At 37.9% G+C, this 14,592-nt stretch overlaps 1 protein-coding gene across 1 annotated transcript in view; it reads right to left on the bottom strand.

Annotated features, from left to right (window-relative positions):
* The window catches only part of LOC135469371 (neurexin 1-like), a 112,851-nt gene that overhangs the window by 82,066 nt on the left and 16,193 nt on the right, over nt 1-14,592 (bottom strand). Inside the window, 1 exon segment of the mRNA XM_064748002.1 lies at nt 1,101-2,094. Coding sequence (XP_064604072.1) covers nt 1,101-1,842 — 742 coding nt within the window. The 5' untranslated portion in view covers nt 1,843-2,094.

Here is a 14,592-nt window from a genome sequence, read left to right as displayed (position 1 = left end):
TCTCCTGATGTATCCTAAATACTCAATAAATTCGACCAGTAAGGTAAAACTTTATATCTAATTTTAAAGCATAATTCATAAGATTTTGAAAAATAAAATATGATGTTCAGGTTAAGGGCACATATGAATTTCACCAAAATTGTAAAACGAACATATCCAGATCAGGTAAAATTCGTGTAATAGGCCAAAACAAAAACTGTGTCTGTGGTCGAATTTGTTGAGGTTTTAAGGTATATGCTGGTTCCAAACCAAGTTCCTGCGAAGTGAACGTTAACACTGCCACAAAATCAGTGTCACTCAACCCGCCGCACAAATCTTTAACCAAATTTACCTTCATAACAATTTCCCCTTATCTGCCTACCAAATGTTTTGAAAATAGTTATTTTCTGCAAAATTATCTCTGATGAACAACTTTAGGATCATTCTGATTTAAGTTTCAATACAGACCCTCAAATTAATGTGAAAAATGCATGTGATCAATATTGTCTCAAAACCCCCAAAATAATTCATTTTTGTGGAATTTCTTGTAAAAAAAAAATATATTACTATGAGCACCTTTCTCTTGAGGTGCAAGTAAAGCATTACCTTTGACTTCTTTTGACACTGTCTGCCAATGTACATGCAAATTTGTAATTTTTCTTGTCACCGAAACTTTCAAATGTTAACAGACAGCACCATTTAAATATTCAGCATATTTAAAAAAAAAAAAAAAAAAACTCTTTGTACATTGATGTTGAGTTACTTATTGTACAATGCTGGATTTTGCAAAACAGTACCAAGATGACAAAATACTTTTGCAAAACATATACATGTATCTAAATGTAAATTTACCGGGATATGTGCATGTATAGTAGGATGGTGTATATAATAGTTCTAAATGTTTACTCAAACAGTCATGCACATTCAGGAACCCCTATGCATAGTGTACATGTACATTTACAGTCTAAATGTAAAGGTGTATTGATCAATGTTTCTTTGTAATTAAGTGTGTCTTTCATCATGAAACACTGCTACCCGTTCACATAGATACTGCGTCAGTCATTGTCTGCAGTCAACCTCAGAACAACAACAACATCAAGAACACAGGCTGAGCAACTTACCCCTTTTACAAAACTTTCCCTCGTAGTCCGTGCGGGAGCAGTCACAGTGTACCCCGTTATTCAGCGACAGGCACATCCCGCCGTTTTCACATGGATTGCTCTGGTCACAAAGGTCCTCATCTGAATTGCGTATTCCTTGAAAGTCCACCATGGAAGGCCGTTCCAAGGGACCACCACAGTTGGAGTATAAGATATTCCTGACAGATCCCTTAAATCTAGGTTCAAACATTACAGATGGCAAAGCTAGTTGGTTCAAAGTGGCACTGTACTCTATAGGCATCCCGCCAAAGAACACGTTGTTATTGGAGGCTCCACCGAATGCAAATTCTGAACCTTTTGAAGATCTGGACTGAGACATTCCGTCCACACTGATGGTCGTCTGCTCATTGGATCGCTTCACTTCCACTTTGTGCCATCGCATGTCATTGGCATTGTGTCCCGCTGTAAGAATCACTGTGCCATCGCCCAAATTGAGCCGCAAGCGCACAATTCCTCCGACAAGTTTGACCTCGAAAAAATCATACTTACCGCCGTCGTCAGTGTACATTAACAAGGCGTTTGGTTGGTCTGTTTTAAATTCAAAACTTAAGGTTCCATTGAGGCAGGGGTTCCATCGACTGAAGGCTGCATAAGATGTCTGCGACCCCTCAAGATCAAAGGTCAGGCACAAGTGCGTAAAGGTAAACTGAAGCAAAAGCACCGCAGTGTAGCGTACCACAGACATGATGGTACCCTCAGCCATGCTGTTATACAAGGAGACCACTGATTGGCTGGTATATAAGGACTGAAGGAACCATGGAAACGACACAACAGGTATGACAATGGATCCTAGTAGTTACGCAGAAGACACGGATAATCCCGTCACAAAGACTAATACTGATCAATGGGCCGTATGTCCGATGTTACGTCACAACACTTGACTGGGAATCAGGTTGTCTGACCATAGCGCAATAAGCTGGGTATCTATCTGATCCTCCAACTACATCCTCAAGACCTGAAAGATTGGACAAATGATATATGTGGTTAGAACACAATGGATTAAATAATTAACCCTAAGAATATATACACAGATGTATGATTTATTGGACAGTTTCCTTTCTTAATGCATTTTTCAATAACAAAGCAGCTGCTGCAGATGAAGGAGTTATGTAAGTCCTGATGGAGAAGTTACAGGTAATCTAAATTGTGAGGCGTACATGTAGATGAGCATGCAAGAAAAAGATGAAAATCGCTAGTACATGTATACTGTACCATAATGACAAATTGGCAGCATAATGCCTACTGTCTACACTTGGACTACATGTATCTGTAGTTGCCTACTTTTGACTACTATATTGGCCTGTTAATCCAATAGCACTACCACAAAATTACTTATCATTCAACCCACTACTCTTCACTTCTAATCCTCTTTTCTAAATCATAATATAAACTCTATTACATGTACATCTGTACTACGAGCCCCTATGCCCAATGTAAATGCAATGTGACCAAATCAGCGGACCAACTCTTACCAAATATCAGATCAACATGTATCTCTACATGAATAATTCTGTCCACAGGCACAGCTCTGGAAAAGTTCATCGAGCATAACACCCCAAGTGCACCTATGTATCCATGTATACTGCATGAGTGCTAGCTATAATCTGTCCGGTCTTATTCTCAATCCGTCCCCGGGTAAAAACTGCGGACACTGTGTCAATCTGTCAGAGCACACCTTATCCCAAACCCTGTCACAACCTGTAAACCTGGCTCAAGCCACATCCATCAATGTCAGCACGCTCATTTCTTTTCGGCCTACTGCCACTCCGTAATCATTAATAAGTTTGTTTCTGCCCCCCAACACAACCTATGGTTACCATAGAGCCAGGTGCTGATGACCTGCCCTGCCAATCATATAGTGCGCGTCAAAATTTTTATTTCTTCTTATTTTTTCTTAACCAGTTTATTAGGTGCCGTGTCTATAATCCAAGGCTTAAACCTTCATAATCCATCACTTAACATGACAACGATTTAATCTTGAAAATTTCCATATCATAAGCACATATATCCACAGCTACCCTGTAAATTCCTGGTCAGAAGCACAGACATTCATGTACAGGGGGGATTCCTATGCATACACATCACTACATATTTTCAGTATAAAAGCCAGGTACACCAGCAGCCAGATTTTTGCACTCGTACAGGCATATTTTGTAAATATCTAAAAATTCACATAGTGATATCATATTTTGCAGGGGTTCTTGTCTACTTCAACATTTTTCGCTTCTATCAAACAATTCAGACACCAGCGAAAGAATACAAAGTTCCCTTCACTGATCAATGTCACAGACTCAACTCAAAGTTGTAAATTTCTTGCAAAATTGCACATTTTGCCTGATTCTGAGAGTGTTGTTGATCTTATGAGGTGATCTGAGGTTTGTTTGGAGGGTAAGGATCATATCCTACTGGAGAAAAGTTTCAACACCTAAAGTAACATTTAATGACCGTTTACTGGCCTCTAAAAAAAATTTAGTTCATTTACCCAAGTCCCCAGATCTCAAATCTCAGCTACACATAAAAAAAAAACAATTAACTGGACAAAGGCAAAATTTTTCTTCTATCTCAAAATAACTTGCCTCACTTTGTGACAGCAAGCCAAAAACGCAACTTTAATTTGATCTTCACAAGGTACATGTGTACTGATAATTTGTATATTCTGGGATCACTACCCAGCTGTTTTTCAGACCAGATCATAAAGATTAGCGATCAGGAATAAAGGGGAAAAGGCAAGCCAAAAGGTTTAGTCTCTTGTCTGAAAGTCCATTTCACTCAAAAGCCATACCTGTGGGCTTTTGATCCTTTATTAACTGACAAAATATTGCGATAAACAAGGTAAGATCAAAAGAGGAAACATTCTCCTGCTGACCAAAGACTGCCTTTTGATTCCAGTACAAAGTTACTATCATACGTGGACATATAACATAAATTTGTTCTTTTAAAGTAACAAGTAGAACACTGTCACATAAAAAGCCTGTCTATTGAAAGGTACAAGAAATGAACAGAACATGTGCATGTATGCTTATAAGTCATGTACATAGTTGAATGAGAGACATACATGTACATCTACTTCTTCAGGTACACGTACACATACACTGCATACTGAATGTCATTTTCTGAAACTTGCAACAAAAGAACACTTTCTATCAAAATACACATGCATGTTGAAAAACAAATTTGCGGTCTAATGAAAGTTTAAAATGAGACCTAGTGATAAGTAAACAGCTAGATCTATTCGAAGTGAATGGAGCGCCATAGATTAGCCTGTGAACAGCATGGTATGGTAAACAGCAAGAGTAGTTCGTCTGTCTTACTGGTACTGTAGGTGAACATTGCAATACCAGAACTACATGCACTATGTACAGAATATGTAGGTGGGTGGTACAAGATAAAAATCAACATGACACCATTCACAGTTTGATGATCACATCACACAGACAAATTAGAATTATGCATTTTCAATTACAGAAAGATGACTCCATAAATGTTATCAAATGGTTTTTCACCCCTACAGAATGTTTAGTATGCTGACAAATAACATTTCACAACAACTAATATTTTGCATTAAAAATAAAGAAAAAACACTCTGAGGCGCATGCATTTTAACTTATATGCGTTCTTAGCAAAGGGTATAATCCAGTCCTTATTTCTTTAAAAATCCTGTCTCTGTAAGAATTTACAATTTCTTTACCTATATATGAGTATTGAACTCTCCACGCACATGTAGGTATACCTGTGGTAGATGTGTCCATGATTACAGTAATGTCTATACAGGGCTCTAAGAGACGTCCAGTAGACAGTCGGGACATAAATCCAGCCTTAATCAATCTTGTGCTACACTCATGTCCCATTTACGTTTTCGCGTCCCATCCCTGCCACACTAGATCAATACCGGCCACTTTAGGCCCATGGTAAAAATCACATAGAGACCCTGCCATAGTGCTGTCAGTTCAACAAGTCTGCAGATCTGCTGTCTTCTGTGAGCACAGCGAGGTTATCTTCAAGGATGCGAAGCGCAGAAATACGGCCAGCCACTCGTAGTCTTCCAAATGCGTCACTTGACCTGAAGCTGACCCAGAGCTGTACCACAGCAAAGTACATTACTACTACACGTACACATAAGCTCACGGATAAGCTCGTCCTGCGATCTCCAATGCTGAAGCAAATTTTGGTTCTGAACCACTCCCATCAACCAGCACCAATATTTGATCATTCAGCGTGAACAGATGTACACAGCCATTGCTGTGGCAGCCATGTTTTATTCCTCCGTATTGAAATTCACATACACATAAACATATAACCAATCCATGGAACATGTGGTCTTCTTCAACATTCATCTGCTACAATTAGATTAATTTGAGCTTGAACCATTCCGAGCCTAATTCAGTTCTCAACCAACTAGATGCTCATACACAATGTTAACATGCAACGTTTACAATACTACATCTACAGTAGCAGGGCACCCCAGCTGGCTAAAAGGCATTGGCTTACTGCAGTAGTCAGGCTCTCTGTCATAGAGGTCGCATGTTTTGAGTCAAGCTTTTGCTGCACTTGGACTACAGTTTATAGTCAGCAGGTTTTCCAGGTAACTGGTGAATGGCAGTGTGTTACAACAGACACTCTGGTTTCTTCTACCAACCCTGACAGCCGTCATTTAAGTGAAGAATTCTTAAGAACACAATCAAACACCAATCAAAAAATTAAATAATTTAACAGATCAAGCTTAATGTACATGTATCTACAAATAATTAAATTTTAGTACAGTTACATGTACCTGGAGGAATAATTCTTTTTTAATGTACACATCTTCAAAGAAAAAAAATTAAAATTATCATCACCACTAAATTTGACAATAACAGCTTCAAGAGTAAACTAGATATCCAAACTGAATTCAGTCACATATTTTTGAGAGGACATAAACAGGATGTTAAGAGAAAGGGATAACTGTATCCAAAGATATCCAGTGCCCAGTAGAGTTTCCACTTGTCCTCAGTATAAAATCATAAAGCCTCAACAAACAGGTCAATACACCATAGCTGTTTGAGTGACGTGAGATGAGAGTTGGCAGGCTGTTGCAGGTAGCCGGCAGGTCAGACAGGTGCTCTGAGAGGTCAGAGGTCAGATTTGTCACAAATGTCAGTTACCACAAGAAGACAACCAGACAGATGAAAGGTTAACTGGAAGGCTGACATAAGGACTGTAGTAGATTTATTAGTAGCTGAAATTAGAAGTGTAATCTTGTGTCAGGGTAATAAAGTCCAATCTATCAATGGGCCACACCTGAACCAGACAGCTTAAAATGGAGGGATGGATGGAAAAGAGACAGTTTTGGAAAGCTAGAGGAAAATTTATGTACATGTACTCTGAGGTACGAATTTAGCCTGAACAATATATAATCTTACCCAATACCATGACACTAAAAGTGATCACTGGGACTCGGCTGTCAAACTCAATTCTGTGTGTGACATTAGCTGATCTCTAAATGTAAACTAAACCACACACTTATAAATGCATATCACCATTCCATCAAAATGAAAGAATTTCGAGAGCACAATATTTGGTATATCAAGCCAGGTAATAATTTGCAAGTTGGTGCAGGGCAGAATAGCAGAACTTCCAGCTATTCACAATAAAAAAAGAGTTTACATTTATATGGCAGTTTTGCCCTGTAGCAAACAGTTGGCCTCCAGACTTTAAAGTAAATCCAAACTGATTGTCCTGGAGACAAGTATTTGATAGTCATTTTTGCTTCTTGAAAGGAAGTGTTGCATGTGAATGGCCACCTGCTTTTTCCTTCACTCACAAACACCATGATTTAAGGACCAATGAGAGAGACTTTATCAACCCATTTCACCCTGGACAAAAAGCACAGTAACACCATTGTGTGTACCTTACTGTAGACTTCACCAATGGGATGCTCGTCCCATAAACTGTGCAGGTGCTCACACATACATAGAGAGGCTGTAGCTGCAGCAGGGAAAATCTGCAAAAAGCGGACCATTAAATCAATAGTTATTTGGCAATCGTCAGCCCAAGCCGAGTCTAACGAAGCCAATTTGATATAACCTGGCAAACATTCAACGCTGGGCGAGACAGAACTGGCTGTACCAGCGCAGACAATAAATCAAGCTTTTCCCTGCAGTTCAAGACCTCTATCATCTTGCTGTATTGCTAAGCTCTCTAACATGTCCAAGCTGGATATCTAAACACCAAAAACTATCTCCATTCTACACACATACACCAAAAACCACGACCATTCCACATATCCATGTAACTACAATATACAGCAACAATAAAAATGAGACTTGCAAATACATACTGTTTTAGTGCATCTGGATAAATGTTTGATTTATTTATTTATTTATCTGATTGGTATTTTAGGCCGTACTCAAGAAAATTTCACTTATACGACGGCGACCAGTATTATGGTGGGAGGAAACCTGGCAGAGCCCGAGGAAAACCCACAACCATCCAAGGTTGCCAGACCTTCCCCCGTACGATAAATGTTTGTATATCTTGCCCATTGCATTAGCTAAATACACGTAGAAAATGTATTGAAATACATGTACTTGTATCAAGTGATTTTCAAAATACACATCAAGTACTGCAAGAAATAGTGTGATTAGAAATAAAAGTTAAAATCCATGGACCGTACTTCATAATATTCAAAACAATTTGAAACATGCATGAAAAGTTAAATCTATGTTCCTTCCAAATTTACAGCGATTTCAATCTAGAGAGGATTAACATCCTACATTTGGCGAACATAAAGTGGATTTGATACGACCAAAGACAAATGCAACAAATGTGATAAGCCAATGTTATCTGAGTCCTGAACATTTTATGAAGATTGCTTTTCAATTGATTAACTCAGTTTCTGCATTGAAAGGTGTCGTGATAGCTGTATTTATGAAGTATTAGATCACTTTATCATCAATGCTCGTTTTATCACAGAATTATGCGGCAAATGGCCTTTAACATTAAAGTACATAGAATGTCGTTCTCTTTACTGGAAATTAAGCGGTCTGCGTAACCTTACCGATGATTACATTTAATCAATGAGCTGATGAAATTATTGTGTCGAGTGGCCATAAACATGTACATGATTTTATGGTTGGGTCACATGATGACTTTCTAACCGAATGTGATGGAATATGCTCTCAGCAATTTAGCATTGCTTATCAGCCTGTTTTAGTAACAGGCTATGACAACATGCGTGCTACTGGAACTGATTTCTCTTGGGAAGGCTATGGTATTATTCCGTTGCATGATGAAGTGAAACCGACGTCCCGAGTCTGGGGGAAGCAAGTCAAAATCAATATAAGTTTCAGCAGGTGTAGAACAGCCAGATGAAGGCAGGACATGTCACCTTCACGTGCCAGAGTACAGGTGTCCTTCAGTGTGACAGGAACAGCACACCTGGGCAGTCTGCAAATATGCTCTGCCAACCAATACCGGTAGAAAACACCCAAGGTGTTCTACTTCTACCCTAGATGCTATAAATTAAAATATAAAAGTCCATAATTTACATAAATGCATAAAACATCGTTTCACAAATTTGAATATGAAAGTTCAAGCACTTATAGTTTCTAAGTGGAAATACACCCTGTAGTGTAGTGTAGTGTAGTAAAACAATCAACAAGTAGAATCATTAACAAGTAAAAACAGAGCAAATTTCTGCAACAATGCAGTGCTTAAGTAGAAAGGACATTTGATGCACTGTATTAGTGTAGCTTCTGAGATTTCAAAGTAACAAAATATCAACTAAATGTACATGTATTTTATGGATCAGCAACCTGAGATTGGAAAGGCTGAGAAATTCAGGACTGAGGCAACAGTGAGGAATAAGAGTTTGGGGAGTATGGTTTGGGGTTGGAGGTTACCAATGTTTCTTTCTGAACACATAGATAAAATGATTACAATCAGAGAGAACCACTGCTGTGATGTCTGTAAGTGAATCAGCGCACTACCCCAGGGAGGGGGCGGGGTGGGGGTGGGGGAGCAGCAGTGTCATTTCACACATGACACAGAAACCTCGTGTAGATTAACAAGAACAAAGATCTGTCTATGATCAAACTTTACTTCTGAAAGCCGTATCACTGAAGACAATCGTAATTTAGAGGACATACAAATGAATTTATGAATCAATGTGAGGTATAATTTCCACAGTGCACTTGAGACATTTTGGTGAAAATTTTTGATCAGATCTCAGTTCTTTTTACATGTCCTTGTAGACCCTACCAATTATGAGATTTTCAACCGAAAGTGAAAATACATGTCATTCAATAAACCCATTTATCTGAAATCAATTAAAGTGCAAGAACAGAAAGCACCAAAAAAACACTTCTGCATAGATTACTGTGAACAGAAAATGCAGGATAACAGTTCGTGTAATTGTTTCTTGTACAGTTCATACGATGTAACTCAGTACCAAAGGTCAAAAGAACTTTAGTCAATGGTCTACTGTTGTGGGCATATATCCAACTAATTAAATAAACATTAAATCTTAACCATTAACTTTAGTTAAACAAAACAGATCAACCTAATCACTTTCCATTAACATCTGAATGAAATGTATTATGAATAAACCTAAGAGCCGTATCAAAATTCTTAATGTACAGGTGCGTAAATCTTAACCTACTATCCATATATTAAACACAGAAGTGAGTTATACATAAAAAATACTTAACTGGACATGTTTATACTTTGTAATAATGAGCTATGAAAAGCAAACAATGAAACAAAAAACAAGAAAGGATCGTCAATAAATATGATAAATTACAATGACATGCAACTGTACGATTGATGGAAAAAGTAGCACATGTATACGAGTTCACTCACTCTGTACAGAGATGTAGTTGGTTTCATCATTTATCATATTCTATTGTTTTGATACCTTAGCAGCCAAAGAAAACATCCCAACTTAAAGTACACATTCAACTTTTATACCCGGATTGCAGGGTGGATAACTTGTTTTGGTGTCCGACATGCTACATTCCTGTTAAATAACTACACATGATCCCACATGCGCAGAAGTACAAGTGCCTCAGCAATCAGTCAAATACCTTTCAATTCCCCATGTTAAATGTCTTTGGCATGTGACCTCCGTTGTCAAACAGCTGCATGCCTCAACGTAATCTACAGGTTACAGTCCTACATTCCACGACTGCTGCTTTACAACAACCTTCTAATTGAAGGCTCTTTAGGTTGGCCAGTGAGGTGCTGTTTTTCTTCAAATGCCATCATCTAAAGCTGGCCTGGAATGCTTTCTACATCCTTAAGTACAAGTAAATACTACACTTACTGCACCAGTTATCAGCACTATTTACAACCTACTCTAAACTGAAGCTAACCAGTAGCAGAAAAAATGTGTCATTTCCATGTAAAAAAAAAAACCCACTGTTTTTGTAATGTGAAGAGTAATAATAATAAAACAGCTATCATGTTTTGTAACAGGTTATGAAAAAACTGTATTATCCAAGTAACATAACATGTACAACCTAAATGTCTAATAATTTGTGTTTATGTTTTTTTGTAATTCACGTCAAAGTAAAAGAAAAAAAAACAACCTGAATTTCCGAACATTTTTCTTATTTAAATATACATCTGCTAAGATTATATAACAGATAAAAAATCATAAAAACATTAGACTGAAATTTAGTTTATCAGCAAACTCAATCTGTTAAATCAGTCAACAAGCACCGAAATATTTATACTGGCTGGCCTTTAATAAAGAGAAAGAAGGTCACTACAGTATTTGATGTAAATAAATATCTGGATGATGTAAATAAATATTTGAATGATGAAAATAAATATTTGGACCTTTAATGTAAATCTTTGAATACTGAGAATAAATAATTTGGTTCTGCAAATGATGCCAACATCTGTGAGGTGGATTACCACCATGATACATGCACAACAGTTGACCGCCATGAACATGTGGGATACATATACTACTGCTTTCTCCTTCATCCATGATGAATTTATTAGGATGTACACATCTGGAAAAAAACCTGCTGTGATAAATTACTCGGCTAAAGAGTGGTGGATTTAAAGCACCTTTAGCAGGATCAAAAACAAACTCATCAATATTACGGGCAAGACAAATACCCCTCGCATTCCTCGTTAAAATCACTCCCATATTGACGACCGCTCCTTGCATGTTCACCAGTGGAAAATACAGTGTTCATGCCCTCAGGCTAAACTAGCCATCAGACAAATTTGCTGGAGGTGTCAATCAACCTTCCAGGCACGGATTTTAAAAGGATCTTGGCGAACATCAGAAAACTTCATCCCACCATGGTTTCACCTCTCGCACTAGGTACCTTAAGTGCCTCTTAATAGACCACTTGTTAATTTCCTTGTATATGTATGCCAAGAATGGCTGTATAGCCACCACTGCTTGTGCCACATCCACGTTAAAGGTGCATAGCTTATTGTACACCTCATTAGCAGACATAAAAGAATGAATGATTATGACTTAATGTTACACTGGCAAATACCTGTAAATTTTATTCAACTACAGCCTGTCCATACATGCCTATAACCCTAACACGGACGTAATTTATTTCAATACTCAATTTAAACCCGATTGGAACAATTCAACTGCATGATTTTATAGTTATTTTCACCAGAAGTCTGATTTTCTTCTATATGTTGACATGCACATGCTTTTAGGAGTCAAACATATATACATGTACATCAGGGTCAAAATGTTGGGTAATTCATTCCTTTTTATTTATTTATTTGATTCACGTTTTACGTCGTATGTAAGAATATTTCACTTACATGACAGCAGCCACATTATGGTGGGAGAAAACCGGGCAGAGCCCAGGGGCAACACACGACCATCCGTAGGTTGCTGCAAGACCTTCCCACATGGCATTCCTTTTTAAGAGCTCAAATTAAACTGCCGACATCAAATTGTGTCCAGGACATCACAAAGATGACTTTGTAACATCAAATTTTCCGACTCATATTTTGATTGACGGTTGTATTTTAGCCACGCCCATGTTGTTCTACAATGATATAAAGGAGATGTAACACATTCCACACCTTTAAACCACACTGGATGACCTCCATTTTCTTGAGATCATCACTATGAACAGCTCAAAATATCAAACAGTTTGAGCCTTAAGCATACATGTATTAGCAACACTTGTTTGATTATTAAAACTTCTTGACTAGGAAAATATTTATACTTCTACTCAAAATACATGTAAACCTACCTAAACATATCTCTGAATGTTCTAAATATGGTACTGGATCTATCAAACATATATCTTAATACAAGTATTTATCTTTGTGCACATTCTGTAATGTTACTGTCACCTACTTAATACTTCATCTGGTCATGTATTGTGATATGGAAACATACATCCACTGTCTTTCATTTCTATAAGAAAAACCATTTTCTGTATCCTTGAATAAAAATAAATCCATTAAAAAGTTTTGATACTAGAGTTTGATGAACATCAAGATCTGAGTTCAATGCTGGGAAAAGGCATCCATCAACATTAAAAAATAATGTGTAAAATGCCTCCCGGCTTTCTCAGACAGCCATACAGAACAGGCCGGAAATGGAGGACCAGTCGAAACTAATCCAACAAGGTAAGGGTCATCGTCAGCATAGTGTGTCCGACATACGCCGTGCAACTGCTACTTAAAGTCTCAATAACACCGAAAGTATCGAACATATGTACTTAAGAATATGCAGGGAGCTTTGAGAACTGTGTAAAATAATTTGCTACACAAACTGAACAAGTTTAAGTACAAACAAATCCTTCAAATCTTGTAATATCTGTCGCGCAGATGTATGAGAGCTATGTCGTTTATTTCTGTAGTCCCCCCTACCTATTTGTCACTCCCTCTCTTGAGTACAGAAGCAATAAAACATGATGATAATTGTATTAACATGTCAATTCAGTCTGACTGACAGCCTGTTGAAATGGTATTGAAATCCCTTAGACATTCGCATGACTGGTTTTCAATACTCTGACACAGTGCCAGGGATTTAAAACTCGCTTTCTGCTCCCTGTAAACACACAAACGCATCCACACAGGATCTTGTCCCGGCGGGGCGCCACTTTGTAGGATATCAGGCACCACAAAATGAATGTAATAAAGAGGTGAAACTGACGATATTTGTCCATTGATGTTCAGCCCAGCTCATCAGAATCATCGCGTTTGATCTCCCAAATAATCTCTGACTTCATAAGTGAAGTGACGCCAAGAAAACAGCGAAAAGCCTGCTCTAGACCCACCTTACATTTTCACCTGCTGTGATTATAGTAATAAGGCAAGGCTTGGAGGGGTTTTGGTTGAAAATGAAAAAGTCATATATTATACATAACTGTCACATAGTAATAATGTTCTATTTCTACATAAATCATAGACAAGTCCTATCCTGTATAGATGGTATGTGAAGACACAAAAGCAGACATGCATGTAAGCTTATACTTTATTGAGTGAGTGAGTGAGTGCTTGGGGTTTAACAATTTTTCAGTCATATGACCACAAAGGAATCCTTAGAGTGCATGTAATGTGAACATAAGAAATCTGTTTTCATATACGAAAAAAAACAGGCAAAGGTAATTTAAAGGTACATACATATTTTACATGTATATAGATGAACATGTAAATATTTTATTACAATGTATACCATGTGAAGTACACAAATCCAATTTTTTCACCAGAACATTTAGTTTAGAAAATACAACAGTCAACATCCATGCACTTTATTCATCCGAAAAATATGCTCACCCAAAAACGCGCATTTTTAAAGGCAATTTTAGGTGAAATAGAGTTCTTGGAAGACACGAGTTCCCATACGCCACAGCCAAAAACTCGAAATCTACAAACTAGCTTAAACGGGCCTGTTTCACACAGCGCTACATGTATGTCCTCGTAACCTCTAAGTAAAGTGCATGTAACGTTATGTGCGCTTTGTGAAACAGGCCTCATCTACTTAAGTTTAACTTATGTTCACCAGAAACTGTAACTCAGTTTGGTATTATAAGTAAATACATGTACACCACAACGGGTTGGGTGCATACCCAAGAATGCGCTGTAATAGGGTAACATGTAAATGTTAAAGACATTCTAAACCTACCTAACTCCTGTTTTTCACTCCCATCCTCCTGCCCACTAGCGCTCACTTTAGGCAGGGGTTAAGTGTTGACACACAGTCTCTGACCTGTGCCTTATAAATTTATAAAGCTTGTTCTATTTAATACCTGAGCCTGTGTGTGGTACTAGCATAGCCAGGCCTCAGCAGTTGACACATCCTAAACCTCCCCCACTCTGTCTCTCTCTGCCTCTATACCCATAGGGCAAATCCTGCAGCGCTTTATCCACACATTCTCATCTCCTTGGAAAATAAAATGTTTTTTGGTTGGCAGGGCGAAATAATATTAGCTTTCATGTATAAGCCACTGGGAAATACAAAATCCTAGCG

Source organism: Liolophura sinensis, chromosome 6 (assembly GCF_032854445.1).
Source record: "Liolophura sinensis isolate JHLJ2023 chromosome 6, CUHK_Ljap_v2, whole genome shotgun sequence".
Lineage (NCBI taxonomy): Eukaryota > Metazoa > Mollusca > Polyplacophora > Chitonida > Chitonidae > Liolophura > Liolophura sinensis.
This window is presented reverse-complemented; position numbering and strand designations above follow the sequence as displayed.